Below are 15,707 nucleotides of genomic sequence, written 5' to 3'. Positions count from 1 at the left end.
AGAGGCGTGTTACAGCCTTCCTCATAAACATTCCTCTGTCCTTTCAGCCAACCCTCGCCACTGCTCTGCTCGCCGCGCTCTCAGCCACTTCCTTTCTCTCCCAACTGGTTTGAGCTTTTGTGGAGGTGGGAATCGGGGTTGCACCGGAGGGTGGGGGGTGGGTGGATTGTGGGTCGGGACGCAGCAGAGACGTCTGCGTCGAGCCCCACTTTGAAAAAAAAAAAAAAAAAAAAAAGGGAGTTGATGGGGGTGTCAGCTTATCCAGACTGGACTGCACAGGTTGAGAAACTCCAGGATCAAGTTTGATAGGACCCGTAGAGGTTCCCGTCCATCCCTGATGATCAGTGAGGAAGTCAGAAGGTGGCGCTCCCTGCCCGCCTCAGGGAGCGAGGGGGGGGTGGGCGCCACAGCTTATCACGCCTGGAGAGGTGGGGCGAGATTTGGGGTTGGAGGATAAGGGACTCGGAGGGGGAGGGATCCATCCAAAAGGCCCGCAGCCCTCCTGCTGTTAGGATGTCACTTTAGTGGTCTTGTGTTTTGTTTTGTTTTTTCAGGCGAATGGCGTTTCTCGGGGGTCAGCATGGCGATGCCAAAGCCAGCCGATCTCCACGACGCCGTCACAGGAGCTGGACAGCCGCTGGGTCCGCAACCCGAAATGGTCCTCGTTCAGACATCCGAACACAGCAGGCGGAGAAAAGCGATAGATCGACTCCCGGTCGGCTGGTTACATCCCAAAATCACAGCGTTGCTTTTCTCCATCTCCTCAACCCCACTGTGTAGGTTAGGGAGAGGGAGGGGCGGGGCAAAGGGGGAAAGGTTGTGGAGGGATCTCAGGGTAAGAGGTGTGCAAAAAAAAAAATCGGGGGTGGTGTCAGGTGGGTGGAGTGTCACAAGGCCACGGCGGTGCAGGGGTGTTTGAGCTTGCAGGGCAGCACTCCTCTGTTGAGCTGGTAGAACTCCACCAGGTGGATCAGGTCGGTGAACTTGGTGGCGCCGTCGTCGAGGCTGAAGAACACCTGACCGTCCTCCTCGCACTTCAGGGTCCGAGCCGGCGGGAGGAGAGACGACAGACAAGTTAGACGTTTCTGCAAAACTCTAACGACCGAACCTCTCGTTCCAAAAACAAACCCACGATAAGGCTGCGGGATTATGGAAGGAAAATCCTCATCACAGTTATTAAAAATGAATACTTGCCGAGTTCGGATTTATTGCTTTTTTTTTTGCACTTAAAAGAGCAACAAACTGCGCTGAAGGTGAATTTTTCCTTCCTGTCAAGCTTCCCTTAAATGGACTAAAAGTATTTATTCAGATGTAGTCTACTGTCTAAAATAATAAACACAAATAAAGAAAATCAGCAATATGAGCTTCCATTATATTACTTCCTATGAAATCTGTTTTTTCCCACAGTTTTATTTTCCTAAATTTCACGCTTTACGCTGTAACCACATTTTTTAACCTTTAACCTTTAGTAGCTGATGTTTTTGTTGACGGCAGCTCATTTTCCTCTGAGGTTCTGCAGCAGCTTCCAGCTCTTTAAATGCAGAGTTTAACAGACTTTAACTGAGTTAGAAACACTTCACCTAAATGGCTGTAGTTTTATTTTCGTTTGCTGAATATCTGACTCCGAGCATAAAGCTACAAAGTCGAATGAAGTCACATTTCTTTTCTCCTGTCGTGTTTTCATGAGGAAGAGCGTCGCCATGGCCCAGGACATAATTACCTCATGTGTTCTCGGTCGTTCGTGTACCGACCAAACTAACAGGAAAGTTGTTCTCCTAAATCACAGACATTGTTCTGTTTAAACTTTGTGGTAAATGTTGTGTCTCCCACAGAGAGGTGGCAGGTTTCAGGGTTTCAGCTCACATGTATAGCAGACTATGACAGAGTATTTTTAATAATGATCATTTTTTGTCAATTATACTAGTTTTATGATCAATTGGAGCAAAAGCTGAAATCTTAATTACAAATTTAAGGATCTGCACAGCCTGATGATGAGTGGAGTTGTATCATGTTCAGCAACATGTTTCAGTTTTATCTAACCATGAAGGACCATCATGTGCACATAAAGAAGAGGACCAATCCTACAGATGTTATATAAGCACACCAGTGTTTCTCCTGGCACTGTGGTGTGGAGAGTCTTAGGGTACGACTTCAGATTTGGGGAACCCTGACACCACAGCACATCATCAGTGACATCCTGCGTATGGATGTTTTGCAGAGCGTGGACGAGTCTAGAACGAGCACCAGAGGGCATAAGTCGACAGGCTCATGCTGAGGTGCTCCTCTGGACCTGCCAGGCCCCCTAATCCTTCCCCAATTAAACATGTGGGATCAACTCTGGGATTGACTCTGATTCCAAGTCGATCTGCCACAAATGGAGAGCCGGTCACAACGACTTGCCACAGGAGAGGATAGACGTATGACCGTTCTGCACTGAATCGATGTTTGCATCCAGAGCCTTCGAGGGGGCACCACGCCCTACGGAGAAGGGACCGGCCGAGTGCTCGTACCGCCAACTCCTTTTATTGTTTTCATCTGATATTAGAATCAATGCAGTACAGTCACAAGACCTAACGCATTCAGTTTCCGCCTTCGCTTTTTTGTCAGTAAGTGACAGAGATTTTGCAGATTCTGACTACGTTTCTGGTAGGAGATCTAAGCAAAGACTGTGAGATACACGCAGTAAGTTGTTGTATGAGTTACTGACCGGCAGGATCTGGAAGTGCTTGATCTTCTGATGGTGGCACAAGGTGAGCACAAACGCCTTGGGATTACTCTGACTGTCCCGCACCAGGAACAGACTGAAATAATAATAAAACAAAACAAGCACAGAGAAAAAAGGTTTCAGTGCTGTGATTTTCACACAATGCTCAAAATGAGTGAGGAACCATGTCAATTTGCCAAGCAAAGGTTTAAATTTGATGCTGCAATGAGAAAAACCATTCAGTACCCTGCTTATTACAACAGATGCTATAAATAAAATGAAATTTGCAAACTTTTCCCCACTCACCCATCAACTTGACCTTGTTGTATGATCATTTTGTGTGCTTCCTCTCTCATGATGCGACCGTGGAACCACACCTGGGTCCTGTGGATCACTGCAAATAAAGCATTTATTTAGAACCACGCAGCACGAGTGCATCAGTCGGCCCGGCTCCGGTTTAGGTGGGAGTACCTGAGCTCAGAGAGGGCGGGTGCAAGGGGCTCGGGCTGCCCAGGACATTTATGCGGTGGGTCCTTTTCTGTGGGGAGAAAACATTGAGACACTGTCAGCGTGAAGGCGAGACGAAGGACAGGCTTAACACTTTTTACAAACAAATAAAGAAGGTTAGAAGGTCAAGAATGTCCACATTAAATCAAATTTAAGTTAGGAACATCTAAACGCAACACCTCAGTAAGCTGATGTTTTATTGGTTTGATGCCATTTGGAGAATTAAGAACAGGTTTTAAAGAACCTGGTGATTTTTTTTTTTTTAGATTCAGGGGAAGTTGGATTAGAGAAATGTTTGCACATCAGTGAAAAACACATATGGATTTCTCAAGGGTCTACTCCATGTGAAAAAGAAAAACAAGCCCAGAACTGAGGTACACCCCAGGTAAGTAAAACCATCTTATCTGGCCAGGTAGGACTGAAACCTTTCGTCTCCAGAGGACATATGATGAGCCATTTCCCCTCTATTATTCCTGACAGTATGTAATTGAGAGGCTGGACTCCCTGTCAGCTCAAAACTGAGAAAATAACATCATTTTATTATTTATTTTTTGGCTTGCTTGGTTTTAAAAAATATCTTCATTTTAAGATTAAAGAATCTCAGAGGTGTGGAGTCCTTCTTTTGCTACAGCTTTTTGTTTTGCTTAATAAATAGTTTTGTTTTTTCCCCTCATTCGTTAGTTATATATAAAATATTAAACTTTTAATACTTTCACAGTAGTTCCCAGTGTTTGGGTTTGGGCTGCACTCTGGGTTGTGAAACACTGAGTCTTGAAAACATCTACAGACATTTCACTAAGTTAAAAAATGATCGCCAGCGGCATGTTTAGCCTTAGGCGTTTCAAAGAGATAAAAACATGAATTACAAATGAAGAAATGGCCCATCGGGACAACGTGAAGAAGGGAGAAAGGGGTACTCGTGCAAAAATGATAAACCGAAACGTGAAATAGCGTGAAAGATGGAGAAAAGTCCTGGTTCGTATTTTCTCACCCTCCAGGTCTGTCCCTCCTCCAGGGCGGCGCTCTGAGCCTCCACCGGGTTGTCGATGACGCGGCCAGTTCGTCCCGAGAAGTCCATGGCAACCAGGGAGTTCTCAGATACGCTCCGCTGTTGGGAGGGGCGAGGGGGGGGATTGACACGGGTCAGAGGTCAAACAAGCCAGACGCAGTCACTGGAGCATGACAAATCCTGTCTGCACACAGACCCAGTTAAGTCAATCCACAGCCGCTCCTCTGAGGAGAAGCACGAGCCTCTCGGCTTCAAACGGAGGCAGAGCCATGTGTGAGCGCGTCTTTAATGATACGTTCACATTTTACGTTTTTTAAGAATGTTCTGCAGCTTTTCTGGTCAACACACATCATTTATCACTTGACCTATAAAGAAAAATACTAAACCGGAGTTCAGACTTTTTGGGGGGACGACAGATTTATTGTTATTCTTTCTTTTCTCTTTTAAATTCCTGATTTTCAATGTTTGAAATGAACATAAAACTAATAAAAAACTCTAAATGGCTTCCAAAAAAGTACATTTCTTCATTTGATACTAAACGTAACCTAAGCTGCAGGTCTCATTGTTCAAATCTAAAGTTTAAGTACAAAGTTTGTATAGATTGTTGTGACTTTATTTACTTTACGATCTTTCATAAGGAGCTTGTAACACCTTTTCTCAGCTCTTTAGGATGTGAGGGAGTTATGTGTAGCCTTAAACATGTGCACGTGTGTGTTAGCTTTATATAAATCTACTCAGGGATAAGATGATGCTGGGGGACGTTTGTTTGACCACATAAATCCTTGTTACAAAAAGGAAAATAAGCACCGGTGGTTTTAATTAAGAGGGCTTCAAAGCACCTAATGCAACACACTGTTCATCCAGTTTTGTCACAATTTCTGAGTCCCTGGTACCAAACAACTACATCAAAACGAATATCTCAACAGGGAACAGAGTGCTACGAGTTTTGGTAGTTTGACAAAATTCAAAAACAAAAATGTAAATTTTCGGAGAAGAGCAACGTCATTTTGACAAAAGTCGGGTAGTAGCTGCTTTGGCAGCCTCTAAAATTTCCTTCAGTGTTTTAGTTTTTTCTCCTGATGAAAATTAAAACCAAGAAACATGGCGGCCACGAAGGGATCGGGTTGGTGTGGATTGGTTTTAGCTGAGCTGAAACAAGGCGACAGAGAAAAGATCCTCACCACAGGCGCAGAGAAAGTGGAGTTGGCCGACTTCCTCTGTTGCGGCACATTGTAGTTCTGATACAGCACTATCCCAAACTGAGGAGAGAGGAGACGGCTTTAAGTCAAGGTTTCATGTGCTGGCTGATCATTTCTAGAAAATGCATTTTTTTATTACTATTAAATGCTGGAATAAAAGCCAATTAGCAACAAATGTGTGACATAAAGGCAACAATTAAAACTTTACTTTGAGCAGTCTGAAGGCCGTCATCCAGCAGGTCCTGCTCTGTTCGTCCTCTGCACACAGCATCTTCAGCTCCTTACAGTCACTCCTCCCTTTATTGGGCTGTCGACCAGACAATGGACACAGCGGGGGGTTCAATTAAAGACAAACACATCTTGATGAGCACAATTAGGCGTCTTTTTGTGGTCTAAACTTCACCTTCAACTGCATCGAAAAATGAAGAAGCAGAACGCAACCACTGTTGGTTCACATTTATTCAAAGCTGCTTCGTTTGTTCCAGCAACTCTTTGTTTCCCTTTAATGTTCTTAAAAAGACACAAGAACTACAAATGATCCTTTTAAAAGAAACATTTTCACCGTTTCTGTGCCTGATAACACTTTCTTTTTCTCTGAGGGCTTTACTAATCTAAAAAGATCCCAATCAAACACAAGTCTGGCACTTTGTTTGGGTTCCTGTGGTTTGAAAATATCTTGTTTTTTGAGCCAATCCCACTTCCAGAGGAAAACTGCATTAAACTTATAGCTGAGAACTGAAAGAAACCAGCTTCTTCTTTCTTATTCAAATAAATCTGTTTTCACTGAACCATAAAAGTGAGAGGTTCAAACTGTTTTGCTACACCTGAAGTTAAATACAGCTTATCAAAAGTGCTCCAGTGTGTAGTTTTATCTTCTACTAGAAAATCTCACTTCTGTATACCGTTCTTTATTGTTTTTCCCAGAAGAAAGATAAAATTCAGTGTTCTACTTTTAAATTTAGTCCTTAAACCTGAGTCCATATATAAGCCAGTGTATGGCAGATGAATTGAGACATGGTTGCCTTAAAGGAGTATTTCTGATTCTTATTAACATTTACACAGAACAACATTTCACTTGTTGTGGGCCGGTTCTGAACAGAGTTTAGGGCTAACTGGGCTGACAAATTAATAAATCTGAACACAGCTAAAACCAAAGGGTGTGATGCCATCTTACACCGCAAATAGCAGCAGCAGCTAGCTGTGGCACTTCCAGTGCAGCCTGGGGTTAAATCTGGCAGGAATTTCGTAATATTTCTGCCAAAATACCCAAATTAAAAACTGATGGCGATATAAAGATTTGAATAGCAGATGCATGAACTGTTAGAACAGTGGTGTTCAATTCTGGTCCTGGAGGGCCACCATCCTGCATGTTTTAGGTGTTTCTCTGCTTTTGGGTGGCTGTGGATCAGTGGTTAGAGCAGTCGTCCTCCAATGAGCGAGTCGGAGGTTCGATTCCTGGCAGCAGTCACGTGAGCAAGACCCTGAACCCCTCGTTGCCTCCGATGTCCTCTATTGTTATAAAGCACTGATTAGACTCTACAGAATGATTAACTTTGTAGAGTGTTATATGAATGTGTGTGTGGATGGGGAAATGAGGACAGATTGTGTTGTAAAGCCTGGTTGGTTAGAAAGTTGCCATATAACTACAGTCTTTTTACCATTTGACACATGACTGAGTGATGATCAAGCTCCTGCAGAACTTGAAGACCTGCTGAGGAGCAGAGAAACAACTAAGACATGCAGGATGGTGGCCCTCCAGGACCAGGATCGGACACCACTGAACCAGGGGATTGGAGAAGTTTTAATCCACTTTAGTCCCGGCTGTGTTCAGACTAGCCATTTGCTCATCAGCCCTGTCAGAATTAAACAGTTTCTTCTCACTGAGGTTGTTCAAAGACCTATCTACAACAGGTAAGATATTAACTGTTCATAACTATTCCACAGAACCTCGCTCCAAAATGGTTTGAAGTTCCCTTTAATTTCCTGCTGACATCTTCCTCAGGGTTTGAAGTGAAATCTTTTAATAAACTAGAACTGTACAAGATAGCTCTTTTACCACAAAAACACGGCCCAACAAAATTGAGTCTACAGGTGGAAGAGAGCATTTTAAAATGTCTCTTTTAAATGCAACCTCTGCAGATGAATTTATTTTGCCATGCCAACACACATACACATACACACACACACACACCACCTACAGCCAGGTAAATCACATAACAACGGTTGAGCAGCCTTATCCTAAATCAGCAGGTGATCCGCCACAGATAATGTTTGGAGTTGGAGACAGTGTAGAGACTGGGTTTAAACGGGCACACACACACACACACACACATATAATGTAATGGGAGTAAAGATGGAGCAGGCTCCTCTGTCATGAAGTGATTTTTAATAAAGATCCTGGGTAAAATACATGCCTCAAGCTTCAAAACTACTTAAGGAAATTCCACCGTGTATTGAATTTACTCAGATCTATTTTATTTACCGAAATAAAAAGTAAAAATGATTTTAGTCAGTCTGTCAGATCAGATGTTTGGATAAAGTGACCGATTTACTCCGCTTGCATGTCTTACCTTGATGCAGAACTGGTATTCTGTGGGAGCATTGTGCAGTTTCCTGCCTGTGATGATGGTGAAGATGTTGCTGTCCTCCAGATCTGAGAGCAGCTGCAGGTGTCTGGGTTCCTGTTCGGTAGTAAAAGATGGAGAAACGAGTGTCAGCTACAAAATGAGGCCAAAATTACAAACTGTTTAAACCTCTGAGGCTTAAAATCTGTTCAAAAGGACTTCTAATAATAAGCTAGAAGTTTTAATAACTTTTTTAAGACTCTTTCAAGACTAAGTGCTAAACTAGCAGCTGAGTTTCCTTCGCATTTGTTACAGAAATAAAACAGCCATCATTTCTAATTTTCCACCTTGGATGTTCCTTTAGTTGAGTAATAGAGGCCGGAGCGGCGCAGCAACATGTAGAGCTTCTTCCAGGACTTTCTTCCAGGCTCCTTCACATAAAGATAACCTTGGATCTCAGGACAGCTGCTGGAGTTTAGAAAGTTCTAGGAAAAATAAGAACAAAACAATAAAATGAGGCACATTCCTGTGAGCAGAGCACCACTTAGAAAAGACCGAGATCAATCCAGACAATCGTACAGAAAGACTTTATTTTAAATTATATTGCTCTAGTTTTAAATATCTGTATAAAATGTAATAAAAGTCCTGTATAAAAGGGACACAGGGTTTAAATAAAGACAGGACACCGAAGATTAAAGGGCAGATTTACAAAGATTTCACACCTTTTTAAATAGTTGGATGTTTGGATTGTGAGACAAGGTGCAGTTGTCAGAGGAGACCAACAAATAAAACACGTTTGGCTCAAACCAGACGTCTCTCGTCATGCTGAGAAAACCATCCTCACAGTGAAGCACGGTGGTGGCAGCATGACGATGAGGGGATGGGACTGGGAAACCGGTCTGAGTCGAAGGAAAGATGGATGGAGTGAAACAGAGAAACTCCTCAGTCTTGTTGAGATTTGAGACTCTGGGTGGAGGTTCGTCGTCCGGCAGGACCACGCTGCTGAAGCAACCCTCCGGAGGTTTCAGGAGGACTGACTCAGCCCAGTTAAAGCCCAGACCTCAATCCAATGTGAGAAACTATGTTTTAAAGGTTGTTGGACTCAAAAGGTGCCCATCCAACCTGAAGGAGCGGTTTGATCAGATGTGCCAAGTTGATGAAGACACATGACGGCTAAAAACGACTATACAAAGTGCCGACTCTGAAGGGGTGAATACATACGCCTTTCAGATTTATTCAAATATTTGTTTCCCCATTTCACTTCATTAATCTGAAGTCATGTTTGTAACTTCAAATCCAATTAAATTCCAAGATGTACGATAAAACAGAGGGGATCAATTCTTCTGCAACCCGCCGTGTTTTTTCAGTGACAGAGCCGAACTTGTGCTCAACAAGTGTGAGCACAACAACATTTGTACTTGTTGTAGCTTTACTTACAGGAGCTTTGTTTTCAGAGTGCAAAATTTAAAGAGGAAGCGATTAAATAAATCCCAACTCACTGTCTGGGCTTTGTGCCTTAAGATTCACTGGCCACTGTGGTGTCGTGTACTGCTGATAAAATAAACAGACTTGCAGCTGGTGCCAGCAGACCGACAGAGTTTCAAGTAAGAGATTACCAGAACTGCTGCACCAGTCTTAAACTCAATGAAATTGTATCAACAAAACCTTCCGCGGCTCTTTCATGCTTGTTTGTTTGTTTTGATCCTTAAACACACTATAATCTACTGCAGGGATCCTATTCTCAACATGGAATAAGATCCTAGCAGAGAAAATAACATTACCGAACAGCTAAACAGCTTTATTCAAAAGACTGCTCACAGCAACAGCAAGCTTTACTTTCACGGCTTCGTGTTAATAAGTCTTCCTCACGTGAGCTAACTGATTCTGAACCATAAGAAAATACAACCCCTGTATGTCTGAAGGTAGTTAAACTCTGGAGCAAAGTCTTAGGGCATCTGCGTGACTGAATAAAATATGCATGTGACCTTTCAGTCAGCCATTTCCTCACCTGTAAGAGCTGTGCTTGAGGGATTGAACCATCAGACTCGTGACACCAAGCCACCATATGCTCTGGAAAAAAGTTCTGCACGGAAAAAAGGAAGAAAAAAAAAATCGCAACAATGAGTGAGAGAGAAAAGGGCAAAGAAAGAAGCGAGTCACTTGAAACCACTTAGTGCATGTGCGAGCACAGAGAGAGGAAGCATCTCTCTTTACAAAGTGCATCTGTGTGTGTGTGTGTGTGTGTGTGATGAGCAGAAGGTTTCAAAGACAAAGTGGTGGGGAGGGTGAGGGCACTCGAGTCTCGGAGTAGATGCAGTATGATCTCACCGGGTGATGTAATCCCCTTTAGCCAGCAGCGCCACTCTTAGCGTGATTGACATGCCGAGGCGAGCGCTCTGGTGTTTTACTGTGCTCATTACCACGGAGCTGAGGTCACCTGCTGGCTTTGACACACACCTGAATCACCTCGCCACTAACGTGTCAACGCATGCCTTGTCGGCGCAACGCCAGAGCCGCCGGACGACCCACGTCACAAAGAGACGCGTTCTGTGTCAAAGTTCTGAACAATTAATATCTTACCTGTTGTAGACAGCTCTTTGACAACCTCAGTTTTGGGAAAAAGAGTTCACAAATGAGCGCTAACAGAAGCTAACGGCTAATCTGAGCTCAGACACGACCAACGACGGCCGCCGTCATCTTAAAACAGCTACAGTCTCAAAAATTCACGTGAATGCTACTTTATATAAACCTTTACATCAGTTTGTCAATACACGGTTATTTACATGGAACTCTGTGATTCTTTGTGAGCAGCAGCAGCTAGCTGTAACACTTCCTGTGCGGCCTGGGGTCATTTTTATAATATTCCTACTGAAATAACTGCTTAATGCAAACACTAAGAGTAAAGTTTTTAAAGGTGTTGAAGATTAGACTTGTCTGATGACGGCATAATTCACGCTCAAAGTGGGTCCGCTCAGACCGCACTGATGAGCTAAAGGCTAGTCCGAGCTACTCGTGTTTGTAAAGAACCAAGAAAACTGCTGAGAAGCTGACGGTGCTGTAAAGGTCTATGAAAAAGTGTAAAAGGTTTTAGGAGTAACCTTTAACTAGATATTTATGATTCATTAGTTTCACACAGAGCAACGCTGCAAAAAGACCAAAATATCCATTCAAGAGATATTTCTATCCCTAAACTAGAGAGCATTTAAAGAGGCAGCTTTTATTTGTCAAATACTTTGGTTTGTCGTGCAAAACTAGAACAACTTAATTATTTTCACTCCATGTTGTGTGAAATGTTAAACATCTGAAGCCTGTCTTTTTGCAGATTAACCCAGTCACCGTGAACACAATAAAACTTACTTTTTTTATACTTATTTATGCTCAGTTTCCTCCTCTTTTTGTATTTTGCAGTAAACAGCACTGTCTCCCCTTTTTCCCAGCTTTTATGACTTTGAAAATATCAAGTATAGCTTTAAAAAGGGATTTTAAATCATTCACTGTTGAAATAAAAAGTCAAATAGTGAAAACATAATTTACTATTTTTTTTATTCTATCAAACGAGCTGTTTTGTAAATAAGTTTAAACTTCTGCCTGATACAGAATATTATTGATTGATTTATTTTGCCTCTCCTAATATTTCTGAAGACAGAAACACGTTGACACAAACTAATCCAAATATTGTGTCATTTAGGCAATAATGCGAGTCTAAAAACAATAAAATATCAATAAACATGAGACAACAACTCAACATCATTACAGCTGCAGAAATTCATAAAAATGAGTGGATTTAGGAGCAAAGAGGCAGATGGAAATAAAAATAATAATATAAAATTCATACTAAAAGCAGCATTTTGTATTGCACTTATATCCATTTTAAAACTTCTTGAATACGTCCGTGACAGTGGAGTTCCTGCAGCGCCACGCCAGAGAAGTGTGTGTTTCACAGCAGCTTCATGAGCCGGAGCTGAAGCTGTGTGTTCAGCGCCTGTAAGCCACTGACGGTACGCTGACACAGTGACCTAAAGATGGTGAAACCCAACACCAAACGTCAGCACGTTCCGATTGATCCATCAACATCCGTGAGCATGCAACACGATGACCGGAGCGTCAGCTAAAAGGACTGCTGCGCTGAAAAAAATGGCCTCACACGTCAGCTCCAGTCAAGCTGGACTCTTTGTCTCGGGGCTTGGGGAAAAAAAAAAAATATAAATGTTTTTTCTTTTTCTTTTTAAAGCTGGGAAGGATTTAGAGTTGGAAATGGGACGTGCCTGAGTTTAAGGGCTCAAACTTTGACATTTTAAACAGCAGAAGTCAGCCTAATTTTTACCCCTCAGCAGCTTCAATATAAAAATGAAGAACGGGGGAAAAAAAAAAAAAAAGTTGTGAGCTCCCGCTGGATGAGCATGTGTGCGTGTGTGTGAGAGAGAGTTTAGCTGGGTGTGCAAGAGGCTGCGTGCTAAGCAAAAGCAGTCACAGAAAGGTCAATTCAGGGATGCGTGAGACTCACCAGGGGGTTCCTGAAGAATTCATATTTGGCATAGTTCTTCCTGAAGAGGAATTTACTGTCGCTGCTCATGGAGGCCTGAACCTGAACCACCAGCTCGTGGTCCTCCAGACATCTCTCTGCAGGAGGACGGACAGACGGACAGCGTTAGTCACCTGAGCTGCGTTCGGCTCGGGCTTCTTTCCTCCGAGATAACGACCGAGACAAACATCGTTCTTGTTTTTAAAAATCAACCTACACAGCTGCAGTTTATAGATATAGATGAAACCTGACAGTATTTGTGTAAATGTATGGTGAGTTATAAGTAAAACACTTTGGGCTGCACATGTTTTATGAAAAATGTCACAGAAATAAAGTTTCATGAACAAATTTGGATTTTAAAGGCAAATAAATACATACACTGTAGAACTACATGAATATAAATGAATACAGTAGCAGATAAATGTTTATTGTTATCTTTTTAGATGTATTTAAAGGACTGCATTGTGGTACTGTTAGAAGACAAAAAGGTTAAATAATTTATTTTAAACTAATAAAGTAAAACAGTGTAACAGGAGTTTGAGAATATTGTTCGATCTCCTGATGTAAACACTTTTAAGGCTAACTACAAACCTTATTTCACTCCTAGTGTTTGACTTTATTTAATGTTTGTTTGTTTTTTTACTTGTTGTGATTTTTGGTTGTATTTTTATGACGATACGTGCTTTTAAATACCCTGTATAATGCTGCACACTAATAAATGATTTGATTTTTTGATCTGTTTGAGCATTGCACACTGGAAAGGTTTGTTCTGAAAATAAATAAATAAATTAAAACAGAAATTGTTGCGTCTCTGAGGAAAATATCTCCCCCCCGGAGTATTCTGTATCTTTGTCAGTATCCTCAGACCACTAAAACAAACGAGAGCGCAGGTTTTGACAAACGACTTGATCGACCAATCAGATCCGGAGCTGTAGCCAGTGGGCGTTTCACTGGACTCGCCAACTCTTTAGTTGATGTACATTAAAGGTGTGGCTAAAGCAGAACAGCAGCCTTCGGCAGCATGTGGATGTGGATACTCTGATACATACTGGTGGCCTTTTTAAGACGGCCGCTCAATTAAATGATGGACTTAGTTAGGAAAAGACCCAGCTCCCAAACATTTGGAGCTCCTTCAACCCTCGATTTGTTCTACCTGTTTGGTTAGTGGAAACTGGGAACGACACACTCGACTCAGTTCAGGAAGTTCTGCAGACGGAAACGCTCAGTTTGGGAGAGATAAGGCTGAGTGGAACTTGAGACAGAGAACTTCAGCTGTTTAAAGCCGAGGAAAACACTACACAACTTTCAGAGTCTTTACAGGTCTTGAGGTTGACAGTAACAGACAGGTTTCAGCAGATTTTTGTGTAACAAATGAGAGACCGGAGATCGAACACTTAACCACGCCGGCTGAGGGATCACAGACTACATGACGCCTCAAACAAACTACCGTATCAAACACTCCTGCAAACGTTTGCGAGGGCGACAGTTTAAAGGGTAAACTAACATGGACACCACTGCCCTAAATCGTTGTTCGGCGTCGTCGTTTCAATATTCCCGCTACTTCCCGTCATGCTCTGACGCCATTCCCTGTGTCCCAGCCTCTCTTTCATTGGCTGTTGGCAACATGCGTTTGCAGATGGGTCTGTTATCAGTTCACACTCTACGATGGCATCCGGAAACTCAGACATGTCTGACTGACTGCAGCTGAGGTCGGGTCGGGTCTGCTCCCCTCACGCACTGACAGGTTCACGTTCCAACAAGCCAACCAGTGCAGACTCTGCCCAACGGGGAACCGTGGGTCAAATCTGGCAAAAAAAAACAAAAAAACTGGCGTGACCTCAGCTTATCTAAAAGCTACAGAAAACACAAACACAGGAGGTCATCTAGGGACAACGTTCACCACAAATACGTTCATCTCGATAAACATAAAGATGAACTTTGTTTTCAAATGAAACAGGCTGTGTGTTTGTGAGGACAGTTTAATCACCTTCACCTGTGGGTGTGTGACTGCCTCCATGACTGCACCCTGTTTTATCGGCGCAGGTGGGATGGGTAGAGAAGGCCCGAATGTGATAGGCAAGCTTCTCCACTTATACTTAATATAAATTTTCTCTCTCTTCCTTTTCTATTCTCCATCTAAGCTTAACGCCAATGGCAGATTTACACTAAAGAAACTTTTTAGTATTTAATCATTTGAAACTTATCCTCCAACAACAGGAAGCATGAATTTTTATTTGCTGGAACTTAAACATGTAGCCTAATAACTTTGATGTTAAGTTACAACGTTACTCCTTTTGTTCCCTCGTCACCCTACAGGAAAGATCAGAAGTGCTAACCCGATTTATTTGTGAAAAAAATCCACACCTCGTAGCAGAACTGACTCACAGTCAGATTATCTGTCCTCCTTTGTCCCAGTCACCACTGGAGGTTTTTGCTTCTATATTTATCACTGCATCCCTGGCTGTACTATTGCATACAATGACACAGCAAGAAAACCCACCTGTTACTGAGAGACGAGAAAAGGGGGGGTGAGATGTTGAATGAGGAGGGGCAGCGAAGAAGAAGAGGCACTGCGAGGCAGGGAGGGAGGAGGTGAAGGTGGAGAGGAGCTGGTGTGTGTGGGGGGGGGCATTGCAGGAAGATGATGTCATGTGTTTAGGCTGATTGCTGAGAGCAGCAAAGCCATAAGCAAAGTACAAGCCACAGACAAATACACGAGCACACATTAGGAGCTCACAGAGGCCTAACCTGCTCACTGTGGTCCAATGGCTTTCTGTGTGTGTGTGTGTGTGTGTGTGTGTGGGGGGGGGTGTCTGAAATTTGAGGGCGTACGAAGCAGATTAGAAACCGATCATGTCAGGATGTTCCAGCTCTGTGGATTCTCCTTCCTACATTCACTTTTGAAGAAGTGTCGCTTTAATGAAGCAAAACAACACGTGCTCTCTAAAACAGACGCGTACTTTATTTTGGTGACACTGTGGTTGCTGTTTGTGCTAAAAACAGCTTTCTGGCTGCACTTCGGGGGTGAAAAATGTCTGGCCTCCGTTTGTGTGCGCGCCTGCGAGAGTGTGCTGGCTACAACCAGGGGAATTTCCTGTGGAAGGTTAAAGAAAGATTGATTGGTCAGGAAGGCTAGGGGCTCGTCCGACGGAGACCCGCGATTGGCTCCTCGCAGCTCTGGTATGACGCTTTAGTCCAGGCC

At 43.0% G+C, this 15,707-nt stretch overlaps 1 protein-coding gene across 4 annotated transcripts in view; it reads right to left on the bottom strand.

Annotated features, from left to right (window-relative positions):
- Positions 1–535: 535 nt before the first annotated feature.
- Positions 536–15,707, bottom strand: part of LOC108238714 (growth factor receptor-bound protein 10) — a 48,446-nt gene continuing 33,274 nt past the window's right edge. For 3 of the 4 annotated variants that reach the window (XM_025006936.2, XM_025006937.2, XM_037975890.1), the window contains 11 exons: positions 12,488–12,603; positions 9,992–10,066; positions 8,331–8,468; positions 7,990–8,100; positions 5,628–5,726; positions 5,402–5,479; positions 4,203–4,319; positions 3,176–3,242; positions 3,011–3,098; positions 2,708–2,801; positions 888–1,034 (listed from right to left, as the gene is read on the bottom strand). In XM_025006936.2, the coding sequence (XP_024862704.1) occupies positions 888–1,034; positions 2,708–2,801; positions 3,011–3,098; positions 3,176–3,242; positions 4,203–4,319; positions 5,402–5,479; positions 5,628–5,726; positions 7,990–8,100; positions 8,331–8,468; positions 9,992–10,066; positions 12,488–12,603 (1,130 nt within the window). Of the gene's footprint in view, positions 1,035–2,707; positions 2,802–3,010; positions 3,099–3,175; positions 3,243–4,202; positions 4,320–5,401; positions 5,480–5,627; positions 5,727–7,989; positions 8,101–8,330; positions 8,469–9,991; positions 10,067–12,487; positions 12,604–15,707 lie in introns of all 4 variants that reach the window. The other variant, XM_017420988.3, reaches the window with a different exon arrangement.

Source organism: Kryptolebias marmoratus, linkage group LG5 (assembly GCF_001649575.2).
Source record: "Kryptolebias marmoratus isolate JLee-2015 linkage group LG5, ASM164957v2, whole genome shotgun sequence".
NCBI classification, from domain to species: Eukaryota; Metazoa; Chordata; class Actinopteri; order Cyprinodontiformes; family Rivulidae; genus Kryptolebias; species Kryptolebias marmoratus.
This window is presented reverse-complemented; position numbering and strand designations above follow the sequence as displayed.